The sequence below is a fragment of the Jaculus jaculus genome, chromosome 2 (assembly GCF_020740685.1).
Source record: "Jaculus jaculus isolate mJacJac1 chromosome 2, mJacJac1.mat.Y.cur, whole genome shotgun sequence".
Classification (NCBI taxonomy): domain Eukaryota; kingdom Metazoa; phylum Chordata; class Mammalia; order Rodentia; family Dipodidae; genus Jaculus; species Jaculus jaculus.
Window position 1 is genome coordinate 4,958,733 of NC_059103.1, and position 23,890 is coordinate 4,982,622.

Here is a 23,890-nt window from a genome sequence, read left to right on the forward strand (position 1 = left end):
TAAATCCAGGGCACCTGGCAGGAATCCAAAGGAGACTAGAGCTAAGACTCCAAGGGCATCTGTCGCCAGACTGGCCAGCCCCTGTAATACCCTATGAGAGCTGGGCCCCAGCCGTGCTGGATTGGGATTAGGTTCCAACCTCATGGCAACATTCATTTCCAAGCCTTACACTGTTAACTTTATTATTTATTTACTTATTATTTATTTTTTAGAGCAGGGTCTCACTCTAAGCTCAGACTGACCTGAAGGAACTCACTCTAACTCATGGCTATCCGCGTGGCTCAGCCTCCCCAGTGCGCGGATTTAAGATGTGAATTGCCACGCCCCGGCCTTCTGCTAATTTTTTTTTTTTAAAGCACTCAATCGTCGGGAAAAACAACAACGAAGTTCCATTACACATCAGCAAGATGAAAGGCTGTTATGACAGACACGCTTGAGGACGAAGAGAGGGGAAGGTCTCGATTGTCAGTGCGCTCCTAATCCCTATCCCACCGCACCCCACGTGCACGTGCGAATTGCGGGGGGGGGGAGACCCTCCGGGCCACCCAAAGGGTTTTGCAGAGCGACCCCACCTCCCCGACAGCCGGGCATCTGTCTCCCAGGCTGTCTGCAGGACGCGAGGCCGGAGGCCTGCGCGGCTGCAGGGTGCCCCCTCCCCGCCCGCCACCCCGCAAACTGGGGCGCCGGCTCCGAGCGAAGGCAGCGCCGGGCGGGGCGGGGCGTGGTCCGCGCTCTCGCAGGCCCCGCCCACCACGCCCGAGGGGCGGGGCGTGCGCGGTCACGTGACGGCGCCGCGGCGCTCTGGGCGCCCGGCCTGCGACTCCAGGCGGGCGGGCGGACGGACGGACGCACGGGCGGAGGAGCCGCCGCCCCGGCTCCAGCCGTGCGCTCCCCCCCACACCCCACTCGGGCGGCTCCGGGGCTCGCCGGCTCCGGGGAGTCGTGGCCTCCGTCGCAAAGATGGACGAAGACGGCGGCGGCGGCGGCGGCGGCGAGGGCGGCGGTGAGTGTCGGAGGTGTGGTCGGCTCTCCCCCCCACCCCCGGGCTGCGCTGCAGGGGGGTGGAGGAAGAGGGGGGCGTCAGTCATCGCCGAGCCGGGGGTCGAGGTTGGGGGTCCTGCCCCGCTTGCATCTCGTGGGCGCCCTGGGCGTGCACGCCCCTCTGCTCGGGACGCCCCCGAGCGCCTCGCTGCAGCCCGCTCCGCTCCTCCCGCGGTGTCCGCCAGCGGTGCAGCCCCGGGGGACGTGGGGAGGGCAAAGTTTTCAATCGGGGGGTGTCTCTCTGGGGGGTGGTGGTGGTGGTGTCGGGGTGAGGGGGTCCAGGAAGGAAGGGCAGAAAGGTTTGTGAATCTCATGACCATGTTTCTCTCCTCCGGTTTTCAGATCAGAATTGGTCGCTTGGGAATGGCTTTAAAACGACCAAGGGTCCACGGGCTTGAGTGTGCATTTTATGAAATAGCAAAAAGAAAAACACACACACACGCACACACACAAAATATCATAGAGTGAGCGTGTGGGGAAAGAAAGAAATTGAAAAGGAAGGGGATCACTGTGGCTGAAGGTGTGTGTGTTGGGGAGGGAGGATTCAGGAGCCAGCAGCAGAGGTTAAGGCTCGAGGTCAGGTGTTGGGGGAAGAGGACACCTTTTCCTAGTGGGTCTCGTGCCCAGTGGCTCAGCGTGACCCAGGTTGTGTGTGTCTCCCCATCAGTTTCGTCTTGCTGGTTGTGTATTATCCAGTGAAATTCAAATTACTGTTGTGTCATGCTGTGAATTCGTCTTTCAAAGCGAGGAAAAAAAAATGTCCCTTCTCCGTGTGGAGTCATGGATCTAGAGAGCAAAGGGTTAATACCCATATGTTACAGGAACACCCCAAGTTGAGGCTCTCTCTACTTGCCCTAACTATCTTACCCCCCTCTTTTTTGCTGACAGAATGATCAGAACCCCATGTAATAAGGGTGTGTTTAAAAAAAAAAATCTTAATTACAGGCTGCTGGAGCAGCTGCCTGTAAGAATCAGCAGTATTGAAGGCTGCACGATGAAGTGGTTAATCAAGGTGCCTTCTAGAATTAAAGCGCTGCTCAGAGTCTACCCCCCCCCCCAAGAAGCGATGTGGTTCGGCTGGTGGGAAGTTGGCACTGGTGGTGGAATCTGGCAAGTTGAGTTCTCATAGTTAAAGCCACTGTGGCACAGAGTGGGTGTGTTGTTTATGAAAGAGGGTGCTGTGGCAAGAAGGAGCCCAGTTGCAAACCCTCCTACAAGCCTGGCTACCGGTCTGGAGATGCCCGGATCCTAAGTAGTGCATTCTCTGGATAGCCCAGCCTCTTGCCTGTTGCAAATGGCATAGCAGTTTCTCTCTCTTTAGCAAATAAAAAGACAACTTTAATATTTAGGCGTTTGACATTAAAGTCCAGGTAGCTGGCTTGGCGACTATTTTGAAGGTTCCTCAGATTCGAAGTAAAGAAATATGAAAGATATGAAGGTGGTAAGAACAAGGGGAGAGAGAGAGAGAGGCAAAAAGAAAGCCAGTGTATTTCAGCAATTTATAAGACTGCAACAAAGGTTGACATTAAGTATCAGAAGTATCCTATCTTTGGGTTGGTAATATCTCAAAGGAAACTTTGAAATAAAAGGATACATGAAGATAGGCATTGCATGATATTAATAAAAAATTGTAAACAGCAATGCCCAATGGTGGGGAAAAAGGTAAATTTGGTAAGTTTATTTGATGATACATTTTCCAAGTATTAAAAATTAGCAGTTATTTTATACATCCTGGTCTAAACAATGTAAAAACTGCTGGCATCGTGGATGTTTTATTTTCTTTTACATTTTCCAGGTTTCTTGAATAAGAGTGCATCTTTTCAAGTTTGGAAAAAAAAACCAAACTAGGTTATAAAAGGACATAAAAATGTTGTAAATGTCTAGTATCATTTAATTCATCTCACTGGAACATTTAACAATGAGCAAGTATTGACTTTGTACTAAAATGCCAGGCAGAATGCTAGGTGCTACAAGGCAACTTTTAACCTTCATTGATTTGGTTTAGCAAAATTTTTCCTCCTTGCATGGTTGGAAGACACAAATATATACTTACAAATATACTTGAGAGTCTTTTAAAATTTATTATTTAATTTTGTATCAAGTTAAAATCTCAGTTTTGGAGTATGAGTCATTAATGATTACTATATAAACTTGATGTCCTTATTTTTTAAATCTCTCAATTATTTTTTAATTTTTCATTACTTTATTTAGGTTTATTCTGCGTAATTTTATTTTGTTTTGATGTCCTTATTTTTAACTTTTGATTATCGGGGGTTCTAATTTAACACACACTGCCCTACAGTTATTACCACCTATATTTAAAAGTGCTTTATTTGCTGGGCGTGGTGGTGCACACCTTTATAATCCCAGCGCTCTGGAGGCAGAGGTAGGAGGAATCTCTGAGTTTGAGGTCAAACTGGAACCAAAGAGCGACTTCTAGGGTAGCCTGGGCTAGAGTGAGACCCTACTTTGAAAAAACAAACAAACAAAATGCTTTCTTTTAAATTGTATGTTCTCAAAAATAAAATTCAGCCCCTTTGAAAAAGAAACTTTCAGCCGGGCGTGGTGGCACATGCCTTTAATCCCAGCACCCGGGAGGCAGAGGTAGGAGGATCACTGAGAGTTCAAGGCCACCTTGAGACTACAGAGTGAATTCCAGGTCAGCCTGGACTAGAGTGAAACCCCACGTCAAAAACCAAAAAAACAAAAAACAAAACAAAAAAACCGAAAAGAAAGAAACTTTCAGTTGCCAGCTGGTTTTATAAGTGGAATGTTTGGCCTATCTTAAGAGTATAGGCTAGAACTTGAAAACGGTCTGAGGGAGTCTGCTTCAGCTTGTCTAGAGATAAAGTAAATCTACTCAAATAGTTAAAGGTAGAGACTGAAGACAATTTAAAAGATCTTTTTGTTGTTAGTGTTATTGGTCAAGTACAAAGACTTCAAAAATTGATTCCTACATGCTGTTTTTATAATTGAATTTTTTGTCCAGGGTATAATTATTTGTTCTTTCAATGCAAGATAAGGAGTGTATGGTGCGTGAATGACTGGAAGGGCCTTACAGGGAGGCGCAAGATTACAAGAACACGTTGTTCCTCAGAATGTGTGCTGAGTGTTTTTAATTCCTTTGGCACTTAGTTGTCTTTCAGTTTTTCTAGAACAGTTCTTGGGATATATCTGTACCTAGAAGGTAACTGGCCTGTTTGGCTCATTGCCACCATCTAATCGACGGTCTTGAATCAGCAGCAGATGAAATGAATTAACTTTAATTGGTTTTTCCCTCCTGCCCCCCCCACCCCTTAGTGTAGATGAGGGTGAGGTTTGTGCTTAAGTAATGCTTGGAATACTCTAAACATAAATGAAAACTAAATTGAGAGCTCCCCCTCCCACCTTTCACCTGCTATAAGCTATAACTCTGGGTTTGAAAACAGTACAAATTAGCCCGAGTCCTCAAGGAGGCTTAATAATAAATACCTGTGCCCTGTGGGCTGGGATCCATTTCTTACCCTTTCCCTGCCGAGGGATTCACTCCTGCAGGCAGCCCCCCTTGGTGCTCAGTTTGGTCAGTGAGAGCTGGTGGGGGATTGGAGGCAAGAGGAGGAGAGAGATGAGGTTCTCTTGCCTGTGGGCTGCCTTAGTATTTTGCTGTTTGACTTCACAGTTTTTTCATAACTTGTGTAACCAATCCCTTTTACTAAATTCCCTCTATTTTAGAACCGTAAAGGCATGGCTAGTTCTCTGTGTAGATAGTATGTTTTGATGTTTTTAAAAATGTTTTTTCAAGATAGGGTCTGCTCATTCTGACCTGTGACTCACTCTGTAGCCCCAAGCTGGCCTGAAATTTACGGTGATCTTTCTATCTCAGTCTCCCTCATGTTAGGATTAGAGACATGCTGCATCATGCCTGGGCAGATAGTAGTGTGTGTATTTTTTAAAGATTTATTTTTATTTATTTATTTTTTCAAGACCAAGAGATAGAGAATGGGTGTGCCAGGGCCTCCAGCCACTGCAAACTCCAGACACATGTGCATCTGGCTCATGTAGGACCTGGAGGATCGAACCTGGGTCCTTAGGCTTCGCAGACATGCATCTTAACTGCTAAGCCAACTCTCCAGCCATGGTAGTTTTTATTTTTATTTTTTTTGAGGTAAGGTCCCACTCTAGCTCAGGCTGACCTGGAATTCACTCTGTAGTCTGAGGGTGGCCTCGAACTCACAGTGATCCTCCTACCTCTGCCTCCCGAGTGCTGGGATTAAAGGCATGAGCCACCACGCCCGGCTGTTTTTTTTTTTTTTGAGGTAGGATCTCATTCTAACCCAGGCTGACCTGGAATTCACTGTGCAATCTCAGGGTGGCCTCGAACTCACGGCGATCCTCCTACCTCTGCCTCCCAAGTGCTGGGATTAAAGGCATGCGCCACCTCACCCGGCTCCCAGTAGTTTAGTTTTTAATATTTTATTTTATTTATTTGAGAGAGACAGAGAATGGGTGGGTCAGGGCCTTTTGTCACTGCAAATGGAACTCCAGACATATGGACCACTTTGTGCATCTGGCTTTTTATGTGGATACTGGGGAATCAAATTCCGGCTGGCCGACTTTGTAAGCAAGTGCTTTTAACCACTGAACCATCTCCCCAACCTAGGATAGTAGATATTAAAACTACAAGTGTATAAATCCTCTGACCAAACAATGCTGTTTCTAGGAGTTTGACTGGCAGATATATTTGTACTTAAGTGAGGTTATATAGGCACACGATTATTCACTGCCTTGAGTGTCTATCAACAGGAGACTTATTAGATAAATCATTGGTACCTGGATGGTGATTGACGTTATGAAGCTATGGAAAGTGGCAGCTTTCTGAATTGATAAGAGTTCCAGAATGTCTTGTTGACTTACAAAGGCAGAGTAGGAAAATGTACATTGTGTTTTATTATTTCTGTGTTTTTTTTTTTTTTCCTAAGGAAGTGATTGTCTATGTATAAAGATTGTTTGGATGGTTAAACAGGGAACTAGGAACTATGATCACCTGCTCAGGAGGATGATGAGGATAAGTGGGAAGAAAACATTCCTGCTCTTTGTCTTCTCTCTTGAAATTGGCTTAAGTTTCTGTAAGTCTGTTTTTTTCTAAAGCTAGAAAACTGATTTCATGGAAAAATAGTGTGCTGGTAAGACAACACTCTTTTTTGTCAGCACTTGGGAGGCTGAGGTAGGAGAATTGCCGTGAGTTTAAGGTCATCGTGAGCTACTTAATAGTGGATTCCATGACTACCTGGCTTACTGAATGAGACATTGTGTTAAATATACTGGGCATGGTGGTGCATGCCTTTAATCCCAGCACTGAGGAGGCAGAGGTAGGTGGATTGCTATAAGTTTGAGGCCGCACTTGAGACTATATAGTGAATTCCAGGTTAGCCTGGGCTAGAGAGCAAGACCCTTCCTCGGAAAAAAAAAAGGAGGGGGGAGTTGGTGGTGGTTGGAGAGATGTTTCAGTAGTTAAGGCAATTACCTGCAAAGCCTAATAACCTGGGTTTTATTCCCCAGTACCCATGTAAAGCCAGATGCAGAAAGTGGTTCATGCATCTGGAGTTTATTTGTAGCAGCTAGAGACCCAGGTGCGCATATATTCTCTGCTTGCAAATAAAAAAAAACAAAACTTTAACCCCCCCCCCAAAAAAAGGGCTGGAGAGATGGATTAGTGGTTAAAGGTAACTGCTTGCAAAGCCTGACTGCCCTGGTTCAACTCCTCAGTACTCATGTAAAGGCAGATGCACAAAGTGGTACGTACATCTGGAGTCCATTTGCAGTGGCTGAAGGCCCTCGTGGGCCCGTTCTCTTAGGCTCACTCTGTGTTTGCAAATGAGTAATAAATAAAATACTTTTAAAAAACCTAGCTGGGCATGGTGGCGCACACCTTTAATCCTGGCACTGGGGAGGCCGAGGTAGAAGATTGCTGTGAGTTCCAAGCCAGCCTGAGACTACATAGTGAATTCCAGGTCAGCCTGAGCTAGAGTGAGACTATCCTGAAAAAAAACAAACAAAACCCAACCAACCAAACTCTCAGTACTAAAAGCACCTTCTCCCCAGAAAATAAAAACACCCTTTATAAAGGAGTTTGTATCAAGAAAGGAAAACACCCTTTATTTTTAAGGGGATTTATATAAATTACAGATACGATACATGTTAAATGTAAAGCAATCAAATATGTTTGTTTTTTCATAGGGAAATAACCACTCTACTTTGAATGCTCAGGAAGTGGACAGGATGGTGCTTGCAGGTTATGCCTCAAGCATACTCTTGTGACAGTCATTTTATTCAAATGTTGACATGTTTGCTCCCTGTCAAATGTCAAGCCCTGTGTTTGGCACAAGGGTTGTGGTGGTGAACAGGCAGGTGAAATTCCTTTGTTCATGGAGGTTATGTTCAGATGTGGAAACAGATTAAAAAGGTCTATAAAAATTGGGCTGGGGAAATGGCTCAGTAGCCAAAGGCACTTGCTTGCAAAAGCCTGCTGGCTGGGTTTCAATTCCTCAGTACCCGTGGAAAGCCAGACAACAAAGTGGTGTGGATGTCTGGAGTTCATTTGTGGTGGCAAGAGACTCTGGTGTGCCCATTCTTTCTCAAACAAATTTTTAAAAACTTAGAAAAATGTGTATAAAAGAAGTGCACATTATGCTAATGTGGCGAAGGAAATCAAGAAGTGGAGGGAGAGGGGAAAAGGGTGGTGGTACGGTAGTTCCTGGAAGAATTGGAACATGGTCTGGAGCCACCTGCTTGCTTGAGGAAGTGTTTGTTCAGGTACAGCCAGGTGGAGGGAATGCACTGACCTGGCCGGATGCCCAGTGTGCTGCTTGAGGTGGGAGAAACTGGGCTGCCTGTTCAGAGTGTAGATTTTACACAAAATTCAGGAAGCCAAAGGAATTTAAACTGGGCAATGACACTGGATTTTTCAATTGTATTTACATAATGTTCTGCAGAGCCTGTGTGCTTACTGTATATATCTTAATTTACTTACTCTTTGCAGCATTATCACTGCTTACAGATAGGAAAAATGGAGGCAGAGGGAGGCTAGTTGGCTTCAGATAACACAACTGGTAAGTGGTAGAGTCCCGGCTTGAACCTGTCTTCTGGTTTGAAAGCCCATATTCTAATCTCTTCTGCCCCCACCCCTCTAAGACAAATATTTCTGCTTCCTGAAGGGAGAGTGGATTGGAGAAAGAGAGGAGAGGACTTGGGGATAATTATGAGGAAGTGGTATTGGTTCCCGTGAGAGTTACTGGGACAGGCTGGATTAGGGAAATGATGGTAAAAGTGGAAGGAAGACAAAGTATGCGCCACCAGACCAGGCGAGGTATTCCTGTTTTTATGCTGTTTTTCGTTAGTAATGAAAGCATTATGGATGATTTGCTCCGTGTTGGTGTGTCGTTCTGGCAGTGGCCCAAACCAGATGTTTGCTGCTATCTTTCACTTACTTGCCCTAACCTTCGATCATTCTCCCTGCCTCTCCTTGTTTACTCGCTGTCTGCCCCCCATCTTATTCAGACTCCTGTTCTTAGACCTTTACAGGGCCCTGTCCTCCAGGGGGCCTTCTATAAAAGGGCCAGAAAATAAATATTTTAGGTTATTGGGTCATGTGCAGCCCATCACAAATCTTCCTTGTCCTCCTTTAAAAAAATATTAATCCAGAGCTGGGCGTGGTGGCACACGCCTTTAATCCCAGCACTCTGAAGGCAGAGGTAGGAGGATCACTATGAGTTTGAGGGCACCCTGAGACTACATAGTGAATTCCAGGTCAGCCTGGGCTAGAGTGAGACCCTACCTCGAAAACCCAAAAGTAAATAAATAAATGAATAAAAATTTAAAAATTAATCCAGCTGGAGAGATGGTTTAGTGCTTAAGGCGCTTGCCTGCAAAGTCAAAGGACCCAGGTTCAATTCCTCAGGATCCAAGTAAACCAGATGCATAAGGTGGCACATGCATCTGGAGTTCACTTGCAGCAGTTGAAGGCCCTGGTGTGCCGGTTCTCTCTCTCTCTGCCTCTTTCTCTCTCTCTCAAATAAATAAAAGAAAAAACAAAAAGAAAACTATAGGGCAGGGTGTGGGTGGTGCATGCCTTTAATCCCAGCACTTGGAAGGCAGAGGTAGGAGAGTCATCATGAGTTTGAGGTCAGCCTTGAACTGGGTCTGTGGTGGTTTGATTCATGTGTCCCCCATAAACTTAGGTGTTCTGAATGCCAGGTTCCCAGCTGATGGCGATTTGGGGATTAACACTTCCAAGAGGCAGTGTATTGTTGGGGGCAGGCTTATGGGTGTCATAACCAGCTCCCCCTTGCTAGTGTTTGGCACACTCTCCTGTTGCTGTTGTCCACCTTATGTCGGCCAGGGGGTGATGTCCACCCTCTGCTCATGCTGTCATTTTCTCCTGCCACCATGGAGCTTCCTCTCAAGTCTGTAAGGCAAAATACCCACCCCCCCCCCACAAGCTGCTTTTGGTCAGGTAATTTCTGCCAGCAATGCAAACCTGACTGCAACAGGGTCCTTAGGCATTGCAGGCAAGTGCCTTAACTGCTGAGCCATCTCTCCAGCTCTCACGGTAAATATTTTAAGTAAATTTTGAATTAATTGGGGTCACAGTTGTGTAGCAATCCCTGGTCCTGTTCTCTCTTTCTCCTAGAGGCAGCCATTATGGATTTAGTTTGGGGCTCTGGTGGTTCATACTTATACATACGTGTGCCTATGTAGGTCTTTTTGTTTTAAAGTGATACAAATGGGGTTGGAGACATGGCTTAGTGGTTAGGGTACTTGCCTACAAAGCCTAAGGACGTGTGTTCGACTCCCCAGTGCCCATATAAGCCAGATGCACGAAGTGGCGCATGTGTCTGGAGTACATTTGTTGTGGCTAGAGGTCCTGGAGTGCCCATTCTCTCTTTCTCTCAAGTAAAATATTTAAAATGATAGAAATGGAGGCATACATACGTCATTTTTGGCAGCTGCACATGAGACTGTCGATGATCTTGATTATTTCTGTTAACCTCTTTCACATTTTACCTATCTTGTCCTGTGTTGAACTCTTTATGTGTTGATTTTCCATTGATGTAGTTACAGACATGCAGCTGTGAGCTCCACGGGCTTGTCTCCTTTCCTAAGTGGCTGAGGGTTTGAAATCTCTCGCCAGCATTGCAGCCGTGGGCAACAGGCTTGCTTTCAGCCTTCCCAGATACTCACAGACGACGTGCTCATGAGGAGCTGGTGAGTAGTGTCTCTGTTTCCCAGCATGCCCAGCCTTGTGGTCCACACCTGCCGCTTGTCCTCCTGTTAAACGCCTGGCCGTCTCTGGAGTCAGAAATGCTCTACTGCTGTAACATGCGTTGCTGTCACGGTGACGGAAGGTGCTTTGGAGGATCAGACGGACAGACACACAGCTTGGAGGGGGCTAACGGTGCAGGGACGGCGGGAGTTAAAGATGACGGGGTCTCTGGCTTACGTGACTAGCCAGGGGCTGCTGTTCGGTGAGCAGGAGAATTCTGAGCGCCTTTGAGGCTTCCTCTGCTTGTTCTGTCGGAAGTGCCTGCCTTGGCCTTCGGAGGATCTAGACGAGCAGGTTGTCAGGTTGGGGTGGCAGCGCCGTGGAGGGACGTTGCAGCACCTCCTGGCTGCCATTGCTTTTGTGGGTACCGACTGCACCCCGTACCCCACTTAGGCTGCTTTAGAGAGCTTCTCTTTGTCTCTGTTTGGGTCCAGAGGTGCTTGCCCTTGAATCTGTCCTGCATGGGTAAGTTGTTCTTTTTCTTCTTTTTGGGTTGAGCCATGATGAGGCTTGATCTGAAATTAGATTTTCAGAATTCTTGGCCATTGTTTCTATCTATTCTGCATTCCCTTTCCATTTTCTTCTTCCTTTTTTTATTTTTATTTTTTCTGAGGTACGGTCTTGATCTAGCCCGGGCTGACCTGCAATTCACTCTCAGGGTGGCCTCGAACTCACAGCGATCCTCCTACCTCTGCCTCCCGAGTGCTGGGATTAAAGGTGTGCGCCGCCACGCCCGGCTCCCTTTCATTTTCTGTCTGAACTCTGATCACATATAGTTAGGTGCATTCCCCCCTTTAACACTGTCATGTCATGTGAGACTTAATTCTATGCTTTTCATTCTGTTTCTCCTGACTCTTGTTTTTTCTTCTGGGCACTATGCCATTGTATCAATCTTTTCTTCATCTCTATCTGCTCTTGAATTTATTTATTGAATGCTTAATTTTGGTTACTCTTTTTTTTTTTCTGGTTTTCTTCTTTTAAAAGTTATTGTTGTTGTTGTTTTGTTTTTGTTTTTTGAGGTAGGGTGTCACTCTAGTCCAGGGTGGAATTCACTGTAGAGTCTGAGTGGCCTCAAACTCATGGTGATCCTCCTACCTCTGCTTCCTGAGTGCTGATTAAAGGTGTGCGCCACCATGCCTGGCTTTCTTCTTTTAACAGTTTTTTTTTTAATTAATTAATTAATTAATTAATTTATTTGAGAGCGACAGACACAGAGAGAAAGACAGAGGGAGAGAGAGAGAATGGGCGCGCCAGGGCTTCCAGCCTCTGCAAACGAACTCCAAACGCGTGCGCCCCCTAGTGCATCTGGCTAACGTGGGACCTGGGGAACTGAGCCTCAAACCGGGGTCCTTAGGCTTCACAGGCAAGCGCTTAACCGCTAAGCCATCTCTCCAGCCCTTCTTTTAACAGTTTTTAAAAAACATTTTTATTTATTTGAGAGACAAAGCATGAGAATGGGCATGCCAGGGCCTCCAGCCACTGCAAATGGACTCCAGACACATTTGCCAACTTGTGCATCTGGCTTACCTGGGTACTGGGCAATCATACTTGGGTCCTTAGGCTTCACAGGCAAGTGCCTTAACTGCTAAGCCAGCTCTCCATCCCTTTTCCTGGTTTTCTTTATTTCTTAGATTCTAACTTTCTGTTGAAGTTTTCATCTTGTCGGATAGTTTATGTTACCAATAAGTTACTGAGAAGTTTGTGTCTTATAACTTCACTATTTAGATTTCCCCATGGGTGTGTTCTGTTGTCTATTTGTGTTCAATTTCATGATGTGCTTGTTACGCATTTTTATGGAAAATGCATCTGAAAACTCGTAGAAGTAACTTAAGATTCTGGCTCTCCTGAAGGGAGGCTCTGGAAGGCAGTTAATGTGAGGAGATCTTTCGGCTGGTGAGGACTTACCTTCTCTTTTACTCTTCTCCTAAGGTGTGCTGCCTTCAGAGGTGCCCAGGGAAAGCTTGGGTGTTTAATCAGGCCATCTCCGCTACTTGGCAGCCTCTGATTTTTGTCCCTGTCTCAAGGCCGATGGAGATTGTGCTGACTGACACCCTCGGTCTCTTGTTTTAGGTTTGTTTTTTTGACTCTTTCAGCTGCTCCTGTGAATTGGCAGCTGCTTCAAGGAGCTGATGCAGATGACGGGTTCCTCCCTGTCCTCCCCGGGGGCCCTGGCCTCCTCAGCTCTCCCCGCATGGGTAGCTCGCCGATGCCTTCGAATGGCTGTTTCTTACAGTTTGTTCAGCTTTTCAAGTTGCTTTTGGCAGAGGAGTTGGTCTGCAGTGAACTAGTCAGCTTTTACTGGAAGCAGACTCTGAGGAGTTCATTTTTAGCATTTAAAATTTGACAGACTTGCCAGGCATGGTGGCGCACGCCTTTAATTCCAGCACTCGGTATGCAGAGGTAGGAGGATCGCCATGAGTTCGAGGCCACCCTGAGACTCCATAGTGAATTCCAGGTCAGCCTGAGCTAGAGTGACACCCTACCTTGGAAAGCCAAAAATAAAAAAATTTAAAAAGTTAAAAAAAAAGTTGTCAGACTTGCCCATGAACTACCTTAGTGGAGAGAGCAGGTAGGCCATTGGCTGTTGAGACTGCTGCTGAGATGGACATCTGCCTGTGTTGAGGATGGAGGGGAAGCCCAAGTGGTAAGAACTCAGGGACAGAAAGGTGTGTGCGTTTGACAAATATTTCTTTGCAAGCGGACCAGTGATTTCTACCGATGTGCTGCAGTTGGTGCAGTTTGTTTACTTAAAATAGAAGTAACTTTGAAAGAGGTAGATTAGTTTGAAGAAACTGTTGTCAGATTTTTGAGAAAGTTGGTTCATCTGTTTGTAATATAAGATGATTGACATTTATTTTATTGTTATTTATTTGTCAGAGAAAGAGGGAGAGAGAGAGGGAAAAAATGGGTGCTCCAGGGCCTCCAGCCACTGCAGATGAACTCCAGAAGCATGCACCCCCTTGTGCATTTGGCTAATGTGGGTCCTGGGGAACTGAACCTGAGTTCTTTGGCTTTGCAGGCAAATGCCTTAACCACTAAGCCATCCCTCCAGCCCAAGATTATTGACATTTTTAAAGTGAGATGGAATTTTTTTTTTGTGGGTATATGTAGAATGCATGTATGTGTGCATGCATATTTGTGTGCATGTGGAGGCCAGAGGTCAGTGTTGGGTGTTTTTCTCAATTTCTCTCCACTTTAGTTTTTGAGACATGGCCTCTCCCAGAACCTGGATTAGGCTGAGATGAAGTTTTAAAAAGTAGGTTTTGTCACAGTCCCCTGAAATCTGCTTAAGATATGTTAAATAATTTGAATTTGTGGGAAAATGAAATTGAAAAATCTCTTTACCCTGACGTGTGTGTGTGTGTTTGTGTGTGTTTGGTTTTTGGAGGGAGGATCTCTCTCTAGCTTAGGCTGACCTGGAATTCGCTATGTAGTCTCAGGGTGGCCTTGAACTCACTGCGATCCTCCTCTACCTCTGCCTCTTCCCGAGTGCTTGGATTAAAGGCGTGTGCCACCATGTCCCGCTCACCCTGACTTTTGAGATGGAGCACACTGAAAGACTTCATAGCTAGATGTCAGGCCCCCAGATGGTATGATAAGATAGGATGGATTTGAGATTCACAAGTGTTTTATAATTTGGCTGGAGACAGTTCAGCAAGCTTTTATTTTAGATAAATATCTTTCAGTAAATATTGGGAGAGACTCACCTGAGTCAATTCAGTTGGCTGAGAAGATTTTGCAGTTTGCGTTTGCAGAGCAAATTTACTCTCTTCGCTGACTTGGTTCTCAGCCAGGCACCAGGAGCACTGCTCAGATGAGAAAGCGTGCAGCTCCTGCCTTAAACTCTCAGCAGGCTGTTGAATACAGGACTCTTTTCTCTCCAGACAAATGTGCTCCTGTACTTGATAAATAAAACCAGCAATTTACCATAGAGCTGAGCATTCTGATGGTGACTCAAAAGTTTTTCCCGATATCTAGGTAATTAGTGATCGCCTCCTGGTTTTCATCCAGATGTTTGGCAATGTGTAGACAACAGTCTTACTGCAATTTTCTAATTCACTTTCATGGGAACATATAATATTCCCGGTTTATTTTGGACAGCAGCATTTCCTCTTTCTGTGGACAGACGCAGGCTCTTGGAGTGGAGCTTGTGGCCCTCTGGGAGTTCTCTGGAGGAGGAAATGGGTTGACCTATTTGGTTGCTATGAAGTAAAAACAATCTTGTTTTCATTTTTTTTTTTCAAGTGAACATCTGGGTTGCATTTATTATTTCACATTCTGGAGGTTCTTTCAAACCACAATTTGATAATATTAGGGTTCATTAAAGCAGTAACTATTTAGCTATTTCTGTAGTTGACTTTAAGCACTGGGGTGGCTGATAGAATTTCATTTTTTTCATTTATATAAAGTGATACTTAAATATCAGCCCTTGAATTAAGAGCACAGGATGGCATCTGGATGTTTTGGAGGACAGGAATGATCAACTTGGTCATTTTTCCATTCCCCTGTTTTATGTCATTTCTGATCATGTTATTGCTGTGTTTGGCTTTGTGCAACAGGTGCTGTCACACATCCACCCCATTCACTGCCTTGCACACAGGTATCTTACTCATTAGGGAGAGTCCTCGTGTGGCGTTTCCTGGTGAGACATGAGCAGATGCCTCTTTACCCCAGCCAGGGCACCTACCACAGACCAAAGAAATGATTTCATCAAGTCCAGCTCAGTGCACCAGAGTTCATTGAGGTTCCTCACGGGGGCATGGGTGACTGAGGTGCTGTGGCCTCATGGGAAAGTCCACTTCACGCGGGGGACAGCTCACAGAAGCTGTAGATCCCTGCATGGCTTGCACGCAGCTCAGAGCTGGGGACCTTGTCAACCCTGGAAGTTTCAAGAGTTTCCTCAAACTTGAAATTGTCTTTATTCCTAAACCTTGTAAAGTTTCGTCTACTTCTTAATGAGCCTACCCCTGGGAGGGAATATTTTAATTCAGAGGAAAGGGTAAACAGTCCTTAGTACCCCAAAAGTCTGAGTGTTCTGGGACGTCCCCCTTTCCATCAGTGACGGAGGGATGGTGCTTTTATGACCCAGGTCTGACCAGCGTGAAGGGCCATTCGTAGGGAGGCATTTCTTTGGTCTTAAAAAATAGGCAGAGCTGGGCGTGGTGGCACACGCCTTTAATCCCAGCACTCGGGAGGCAGAGGTAGGAGGATTGCCATGAGTTCAAGGTCACCCTGAGATGACAGAGTTAATTCCAGGTCAGCCTGGACCAGAGTGAGACCCTACCTCGAAAAACCAAAAAAGAAAAAAAAAAAGAAAAAGAAAAAAACCAAAAAACGAACAAATAGGCAAGGAGGATTCAGTTTCTTTAGCTGGTCTTGTTAAGCCTGGCTGGGTAGCCAGCTAGTACTCACGGTAGCCTTCCTGCTCTTACTGTCCAAGGCCCTAAACTGAGAACAGTCGACTGGACCCTTGATGTCTTTGCCTGACAGTCCACCCAGGAACATCCCTGGCTCTCCACACGTCTGCCACTTGAGGTGATAAATACCCTTCTCATTGAGTGGTCCGCCAAGGCGTGTGTCACTTGGAGCAAAAGGCCTCTGGCCTGAGGCTGTAGTAGCCAGTAGACTCCTTTCTGTCAACAAAGATTGCATTGCCATAGAGCTCAGAGAAAGACATTGACAGCTATCTTCATAAATATCCATAAAGCATGTACGTCTTTCTCACTTTTTTTTTCACAATTTTTATTAACATTTTCCATGATTTAAAAAAATATCCCATGGTAATACCCGCCCCCCCCCCATACTTTTTGTTTGTTTGTTTGTTTTGAGGTAGGATTTCACTCTAGCTCAGGCTGACCTGGAATTCACTATGTAGTCTCAGGGTGGCCTCAAACTCACTGCTATCCTCCTACCTCAGCCTCCCAAATGCTAGGGTTAAAGGTGTGCGCTATCACGCCCAGCTCTTTCTCACTTTTAAGAACCATGCTAGATGGGCTTCTGCATGAGAAGGAAAATACTTGGTAGCAGAGGCCAGTAAGTTAAAAAGGAGACATAAAGGGAAGAGAAAGGAAGGGAGGAGGGTACTTAATAGGTTGATACTGTATATATGTAAGTACAATGATTGATATGGGGAGGTAATATGATGTAGAATGGAATTTCAAAGGGGAAAGTGTCAGGGGGGAGGGAGGGAATTACCATGGGATATTTTTTTATAATCATGGAAAATGTTAATAAAAATTTAAAAATTAAAAAAAAAAAAAAGAACCATACTAGAGCTGAGTGTGCTGGCCCATGCCTCTAATCCCAGCACTTGGGAGGCAGAGGCAGGATTACTGTGAGTTCAAGGCCACCCTGAGACTACATAGTGAATTCCAGGTCAGCCTGAGTTAGAGTGAGACCCTACCTTGAAAAACCAAGGGGGGGTGTGTGTGTGGGAAGGAACCATGCTAGGTTATATTTTGTTTTTGAGAGTTAACACTTTATCCTACTGCATAAAACAGAAAAAACACATTTCATATGTTTATGATACATTAATGGTTTCAGTTGGCAATTTTTTTTTAAATTCGTATTTATTTGAGAACGACAGACAGAGAGAGAAAGAGGCAGATAGAGAGAGAATGGGCATGCCAGAGCCTCCAGACACTGCAAACGAAACTCCAGATGCATGTGCCACCTTGTGCATGTGGCTAATGTGGGTCCTGGGAAGTTGAGCCTCGAACCGGGGTCCTTAGGTTTCACGGGCAAGTGCTTAACCGCTAAGCTATCTCTCCAGCCCATCATTTGGCAAATTTTTATGATTACATTTAACAAGTGTTTTAGGAAAATGCAATAATCTAAAATGGCAGAAATTGACAACTTAGTATTCTGCTAAAAGAAAGGATTTCCTATTAATTCTTTGCAGTGAGGAAGGAAGTAAAAGAAAATGATGGAGAATGCCCTTTTCCAGATTTCACTAATTAGATTAAAATTTTTTTGAATTGAGAAAGGATTAGACAAATGAGTTCATTTTTGTGTGTGTGAGAGTATGGGAAGATTGGAGGACTTTAACCTCTTTAAATGTTTGGCGTGTTCACATGAGGAGGCTGCAGGTCCTCAGGGTGGGTGGGTGAGAGGCCGCAGACTGTCTCAGTATACGGCTGCATTTCTGAGATCATGAGCAACTGCAGAATAAAATGATGCCTTTCATCGGCGCACATAAAGAGAATCTTCATATGGGACAAACGTTCTTCCCAAACGTTGCACTTTCTCACGAATCACAGGGTATCTGAGAATTTCGGCAGGAACATGTTTTTAGAACTTTGCTTGTTCATTGGAAACAGTGGCTTGGCCGTATACTCCTAGGCAAATGGTTTGTCACGATGTTTCTGCAATCTTTTCTTTTTGTGGTTAGACTAGCCTTGGGACACTGTGTTTCTTGCCCCTCAGGCCTTGTCAGCAGGCGCCGGAGCAGGCTCCAGAGTGGACCGTGTGTCCCAGCTTCACTGGCCCCCCTGCTACTTGTTTTTGCCTCAGAATGTCCAGCAATTTGGCTGGGACGTGTAGAACATGACTATTTTTTTTTTAAATCTGGAAAGAACATAGCTATTTCCCTAGGGTTCTGTTGCAATTAATGTTTGGACATTTGGATTTTAGGATTCAAGTCTGTTGCCCTCACACGGTCTCTACCTTTTCCCCTTCACGGTAGTGGGAGGAGGAACGTTCTTTGCTTGTCATCTCAGGATTATCATCTTGGTGAATAGCCAACTGTCTCGTACCTAGAGACAGTGAGGCCATCTATTTCACCGGTTCCACAGTAAAACTTCATTTAGGCCGGTTGTGGTGGCGCACGCCTCTAACCCCAGCACTCGGGAGGCAGAGGTAGGAGGATTGCTGTGAGTTCGAGGCCATCCTGAGACTACATGGTGAATTCCAGGTCAGCCTGGGCTGGAGTGAGACCCCCACCTCAAAACAACAGCAACAACAAAACCCTTTTTATTTCACTTTTCCAATTTACCTGTAAAGATTTGAGGTAGTATAATAAAAAATCATCTGGCTGGGGGGTGTAATTCAGTGGTAGAATGTTTGCCCAGCATGTGGGAGACCCTGGGCTCCATCCCCAGCATTGAAAGAGGGATTTTCTTTCTTGTTTTCTTTTTCTTTTTCTTTCTTTCTTTTTTTTTTTTTTTTTGTCTGCTGTCCCTGTCCCTCCAGCTACTTTTAGGTTTGGTGCAGGGTTTCCCAGAATTCAAGACTGTGTTCTTGGGCCCACTGTATTAACATGTGATTGGCCAACTTTCTTTGGAGAGAACATCTTGCAGGAGTTGTCAAATTTCAGGAGCTTGGTACGACTACATTTTATCTTAGCTTCAGTAATCAAGAAACATGGTTGGATTAGTGACTGGACGTTCCAAGGACAGATTTTATAGGCGCATCTTTTCCTTAATTAAAGGGTTGCAGTAAAGTTTTTGGCAGGCTGGCCTGTTCCACCTGTCACTGGTTAAAAGGATGAAGGCTGGCTTGCATGGCGACCTGGACGCTCTCCTGTGTGCCAGAGAAAAGCGTGTCACTTTGATTTTTTTTTTTTTTTTTTTTGAGACTTGAAGCTGAAGTTCTTCTTTTCTGATGTCCCAAACCCATCCCTGTCTCCCTTCATCTAGAGATGGTTACTTCTATCCATCGGAGTTGGACTTTAATTGAACCCTGCAACTGCAAGATTGTCACAGGGCTGTGGTAAGCAGCCTTTCCTGTGAACAGCCTCATCTTCCTGCCTGCATTGGTATGAATCATGCTGAAGATAACCACCTAGCCCTTTCTTCTAAATAATCTTCATCCTGTAGGGTTGGAGAGGACCCCTCTCTTGGTCTCTGTGATATAATAGTTTTTATTTGCTCTGTTATAGATCAGCCATTGAGGATAGTTCAGTCATGCCCCTACTCTGCCCCTAGGCAGAAAGTAGTCACCTGGAGTGTTCATAGTTCTGAGGATTTGTATTCATACATTATGCTTACATATATATGTTTGTTTAAGTATCAGACCCTAGTTGTTACTTGGCATTGACTTTTTTTTTTTAAGGTAGGGTCTCACTCTAGCCCAGGCTGACCTGGAACTCACTGCGGAGCCTCAGGGTGGCCTCGAACTCACGGTGATTCTCCTACCTCTGCCTCCCGAGTGCTGGGATTAAAGGCGTGTGCCACCATGCCCGGCGGCATTGACATTTTAAAGAAATATGTCATTTTCTAGCTTTGTGGCCCTTTGTGGCCCTGAGCTTCAATTTTCTCATATGTGAAATGGATATTTAAAAACCTGAGTGAGATAATGGGAGTAAACCTATAACAAATTCCACTCAAACTCTTCAGATCTGACCTCCACATACACAATGTGTGTGTGTGTGTGTGTGTGTGTGTGTGTGTGTGTGTGTGTGTGTGTTTCGAGGTAGGGTCTCACTCTAGCCCAGGCTGACCTGGAATTTACTATGTAGTCTCAGGGTGGCCTCAAACTCATAGTGCTCCTCCTATCGTTTGATATCTTATTTTTTACTGCATGCTGGGATTAAAGGCGTGAACCACCACACCTGGTTAATTTTTTAAAAATATATTGTATTTATTTATTCGAGAGAGGGAGAGAGAGAGAGAGGAAGCAAATGGGCTTGCCAGGGTCTCCAGCCACTGCAAATGCATTCCAGATGCATGTGTCCCCTTGTGCTCTGGCTTAAGTGGGTTCTGGAGGATCGAACCTGGATCCTTTGGCTTGCGTGCAAATGCCTTATATGCAAAGAGCGACAGAGAGAGAAAAAGAGGCAGATATATAGAGAGAATGGGTGCGCCAGGGCCTCCAGCCACTGCAAGCGAACTCCAGATGCATGCGTCCCCTTGCGTATCTGGCTAATGTGGGTCTTGGGGAATCGAGCCTCAAACCCAGGTTCTTAGGCTTCACAGTTATGCACTTAACCACTAAGCCTTCTCCCCAGCCTTTTTTTTTTTTTTTTAAAGGGAAGATTTAGCAATTCCTGATAAGTGTGGTGCACACACCTGTAATCCCAGTACTTGGGAGGCTGAGGCAGGAGGATTGTCATAGTGACACCCTGCAACAAATGCATACTAACAGTAATTCTATAATATCATGTCACATGTCGTTTAAACCCTGCTTTCCCAAGTTATCCACAAAATGTCTTTTAGAATAGTCTGCATGACGTATTGAAGTTCTGATTAAGATTTATACTATGTATCTAGTCTTAGTTTGTGTTTCACTTTTTAAAGAAAAAATATTTGAAAGAGAGGCAGACACATAGAGAAAGACAGAATGGGTATGCCAGGGCCTTTGCCACTGCAAACAAGCTCCAGATACATATGCCACCTTCTGCATCTGGCATATGTGGGTTCTGGGGAATAGAACCTGGGTCCTTTGGCTTTGCAAGCAAGTGCCTTAACCGCTGAGCCACTTTTCCAGCCCTTGTGTTTCACTGTTAACAACAACAAAACCCTTGATAGCCCCTTCCCTCATATCATTTGCATCCTATTTCGTGCATGAGCAGGAGAGATAAGGGCTTCGATTTCTTCAATACTATTTTTTAAAATATTTATTTGAGAGGGAGGGAGAGGATGGGTGCGCCAGGGCCTCTAGCCACCGCAAGTGAACTCCAGACACATGTGCCCCCTTGTGCATCTGGCTTATGTGTGTCCTGGGAAATCGAACCTGGGTCCTTTGGATTTGCAGGCAAGCATCTTAACTGTTAAGCCATCTCTCCAGCCCTTCAATGCTATTTTTTTTTTCTTTTTAGATACAAATGATGTTAAAATCATCTTTTGGATTCAAGGGCAAAGTCACATCTATTTTTCTTTTTTTGGTGAATGTGGGTTAAATTGGTAAGCACAAGTTACCAGTGGCTCAGATGTCAGTGGACTGTGTGTGGGTGAGCTTGGGCCGAGCATACACAGCAGTTCCTCTAACCATATGGAGGTGATTAGTTATCTGGCATTCCAGAGTAAAGATTTTATTTGAATATTTGGCCATGGTTTTGTAAAGAAATGAACTTGAGAATTGGAGAATTTAGTAAGACAAACTATCGTTAGATAATACAGAAGGGATGTTTTGCTGTTAAATCCTTGGATGAAGAACGAACCTAATCCTCAGGAGCAAATCTTCTCCTCCCTCCTGCAATCCTCTCCTATGGGCTTTTAAGAAGAAATTAACATTGGCTGTAGCTGAGGCCAGTACAGGATCCAGCTGTAAGTTTTTTGTTGTTGTTCTTACATCCGGTGATGGTCATAGCAGACTCATTGTACGAAAATTCAATAAAGGAAAGGGCAGGGTGGGAAAAAAAAATGACACCCTATAAAAGTATTCAAGAAATAGCAACAGGATATAGGAGTCTCCCGTTCACATGACTGACTTGAATTCCATTCTGAAGTATTAATTCTGTTTTGTGACTAGTCTAGTAGGCATTCTGGTTTTTCCCCTCTTAATACTATGCACACACCATGTAGCCAGAGAATATATATATATATATATAAGGCTGACACATTTCAGCGGGAGGCAGAAAATAGAAACTTGCGAGGACACGGAGGACTCATGCTGTTCCTCATGGAAGGTGGAGCAAGGATTGTGTAGAACATCATGCATGTCCATGCTGCTAGAGACAGCATCGCTCCACAAGTGAAAGCCAGTTCTGAATTTTTATTTATTTTTATTTATTTATTTTTTTTGAGGTACTGTCTCGCTGTGGTCCAGGCTGACCTGGATTTAACTCTGTAGTCTCAGGGTGGCCTTGAACTCACCGCGATCCTCCTACCTCTGCCTCCTGAGTGCTGGGATTAAAGGTGTGTGCCACCAGGCCTGGCTGCAGTTCTGAAATTTGTTTAGGAGTATTCACATGCATTTCCCATGGAACAATTAAGTTCAGAATCAGCAAGCAGTCTATCAAATTGTAACTTTGCATATCTGCTTCAGTGTAATGGCTAGAAAACCTTTGCTTCTCTCCTGTCTTATGAGGACCAAGTACATGTTATCCTGTAGCTCAAGTTAAATTGTGTATTTTAAAATAGCTTTTATGGGCTGGAGAGATGGCTTAGCGGTTAAGGCATTTGCCTGCAAAGCCAAAGGACCCAGGTTTGATTCCCCTGGACCCACGTAGGCCAGATGCACAAGGGCACATGTGTCTAGAGTTTGTTTGCAGTGGCTGGAGGCCCTGGCGTGTCCATTCTCTCTCTGTCTGTCTTTCTTCTCTCTCTCTCTTTGCGTGCAAATAAATACATAAAAATTAAAAAAAAGCTTTTGTGATCAGTGAAATAATTGTAAGGCTAGTGATTTTCACATGCTGTGTGTCTCAAGCATTTTGCTTTTCTTCGTGTGTGTGTGTGTGTGTGTGTGTGTGTGTGTGAAGAACATTTCTCATATTTCTTCTAATTGTAGCCAGATATCCTGTTTGGGGGCTATTTGAGACCAGTGTTGCCTGTGAATAAATCATGTGGTCAGTAGAAACCTTCAGAGTTATTCTTCTTGATTTTAAAGGCAGGTTTCCTTGAAACGTCCATGCACTGTTTTTAGATTGTTGCTGCGCATTTCTGTGGCTCAAGGCATCAGTGATACATGTATGTGAGCAAAGAACTGCCCGCTGTCTGGAGGCTGCTTAGACTTCACAGGTGTCTTCCAAGCTTGTAACCAACTTGCAGCACTGGGCTGGTTTAAGGGAAGAGCGTCTCCTCCAGGGTGTTGGCTGGATCTGTGCCAGCACGAACAGTATTTGGAAGAAAGCTTTCCTGTCTCACAGTGGAAGAATCCCATCTCCTTGGTTCGCAAACATTTCTATTTTCTGCCTCTTACTAAAAAAGCACAGTTTCATAATCCTGGGAGACACTTCCTGCATGTCTCCCCTATCTTACCTGTCCCCCATTTTTGGTCTTAAAAATAAGAAAAAAGAACCTAGTAGCTTTTTTCTTTTTTGATTTATAAGTGACTGATTTGTTGCTCTGTGTCATATCAGAGACCCCTATGCATTCAAAGTCGTACCAGATCTTAGGAAGTTGTACTGGAAATGGGGTATTGTGGGGGCTAGAGAGATGGCTCAGCGGTTAAAAGACGCTTGCTTGCAAATCCTGATGGCCCAGGTGTGATCCCCCAGTACCCACAGAAAGCTAGATGCACAAAGTGGCACACGTGTCTGGAGTTTGTTTGCAGCAGCAGGAGGCTCTGGTGCTCCCACACTCAACGTCTCTGTCTCTCTGTCTCAAAGAAATACATTTTAAAAAGAAAGCCGGGCGTGGTGGCACATGCCTTTAATCCCAGCACCCGGGAGGCAGAGATAGGAGGATCGCTGTGAGTTTGAGGCCACCCTGAGACTACAGAGTGAATTCCAGGCCAGCCTAGGCTAGAGTGAGACCCTACCTCAAAAAGCAACAACAAAAGAATGGGGCACTGTGACCCTTCAATCTATTTGGCAATAAAATACCTGTGTTTTTGTTTGTTGTTTTTTTTTTTTTTTCCAAAAACAAAACTAAAAAAACTACAGGGCTGGAGAGTGATAAAGTGCTTGCTGTGCATGAAAACCCGTGCAGAAGGCTGGGCTTGGAGGTG

At 45.0% G+C, this 23,890-nt stretch overlaps 1 protein-coding gene across 1 annotated transcript in view; it reads left to right on the plus strand.

The window, feature by feature from the left end:
* The first annotated feature begins 895 nt into the window (after positions 1–895).
* The window catches only part of Cyth3 (cytohesin 3), a 107,627-nt gene continuing 84,632 nt past the window's right edge, over positions 896–23,890 (plus strand). The window contains exon 1 of the mRNA XM_045143415.1: positions 896–1,003. Within this exon, the coding sequence (XP_044999350.1) occupies positions 961–1,003 (43 nt within the window). The 5' untranslated portion in view covers positions 896–960. The remainder of the gene's footprint in view (positions 1,004–23,890) is intronic.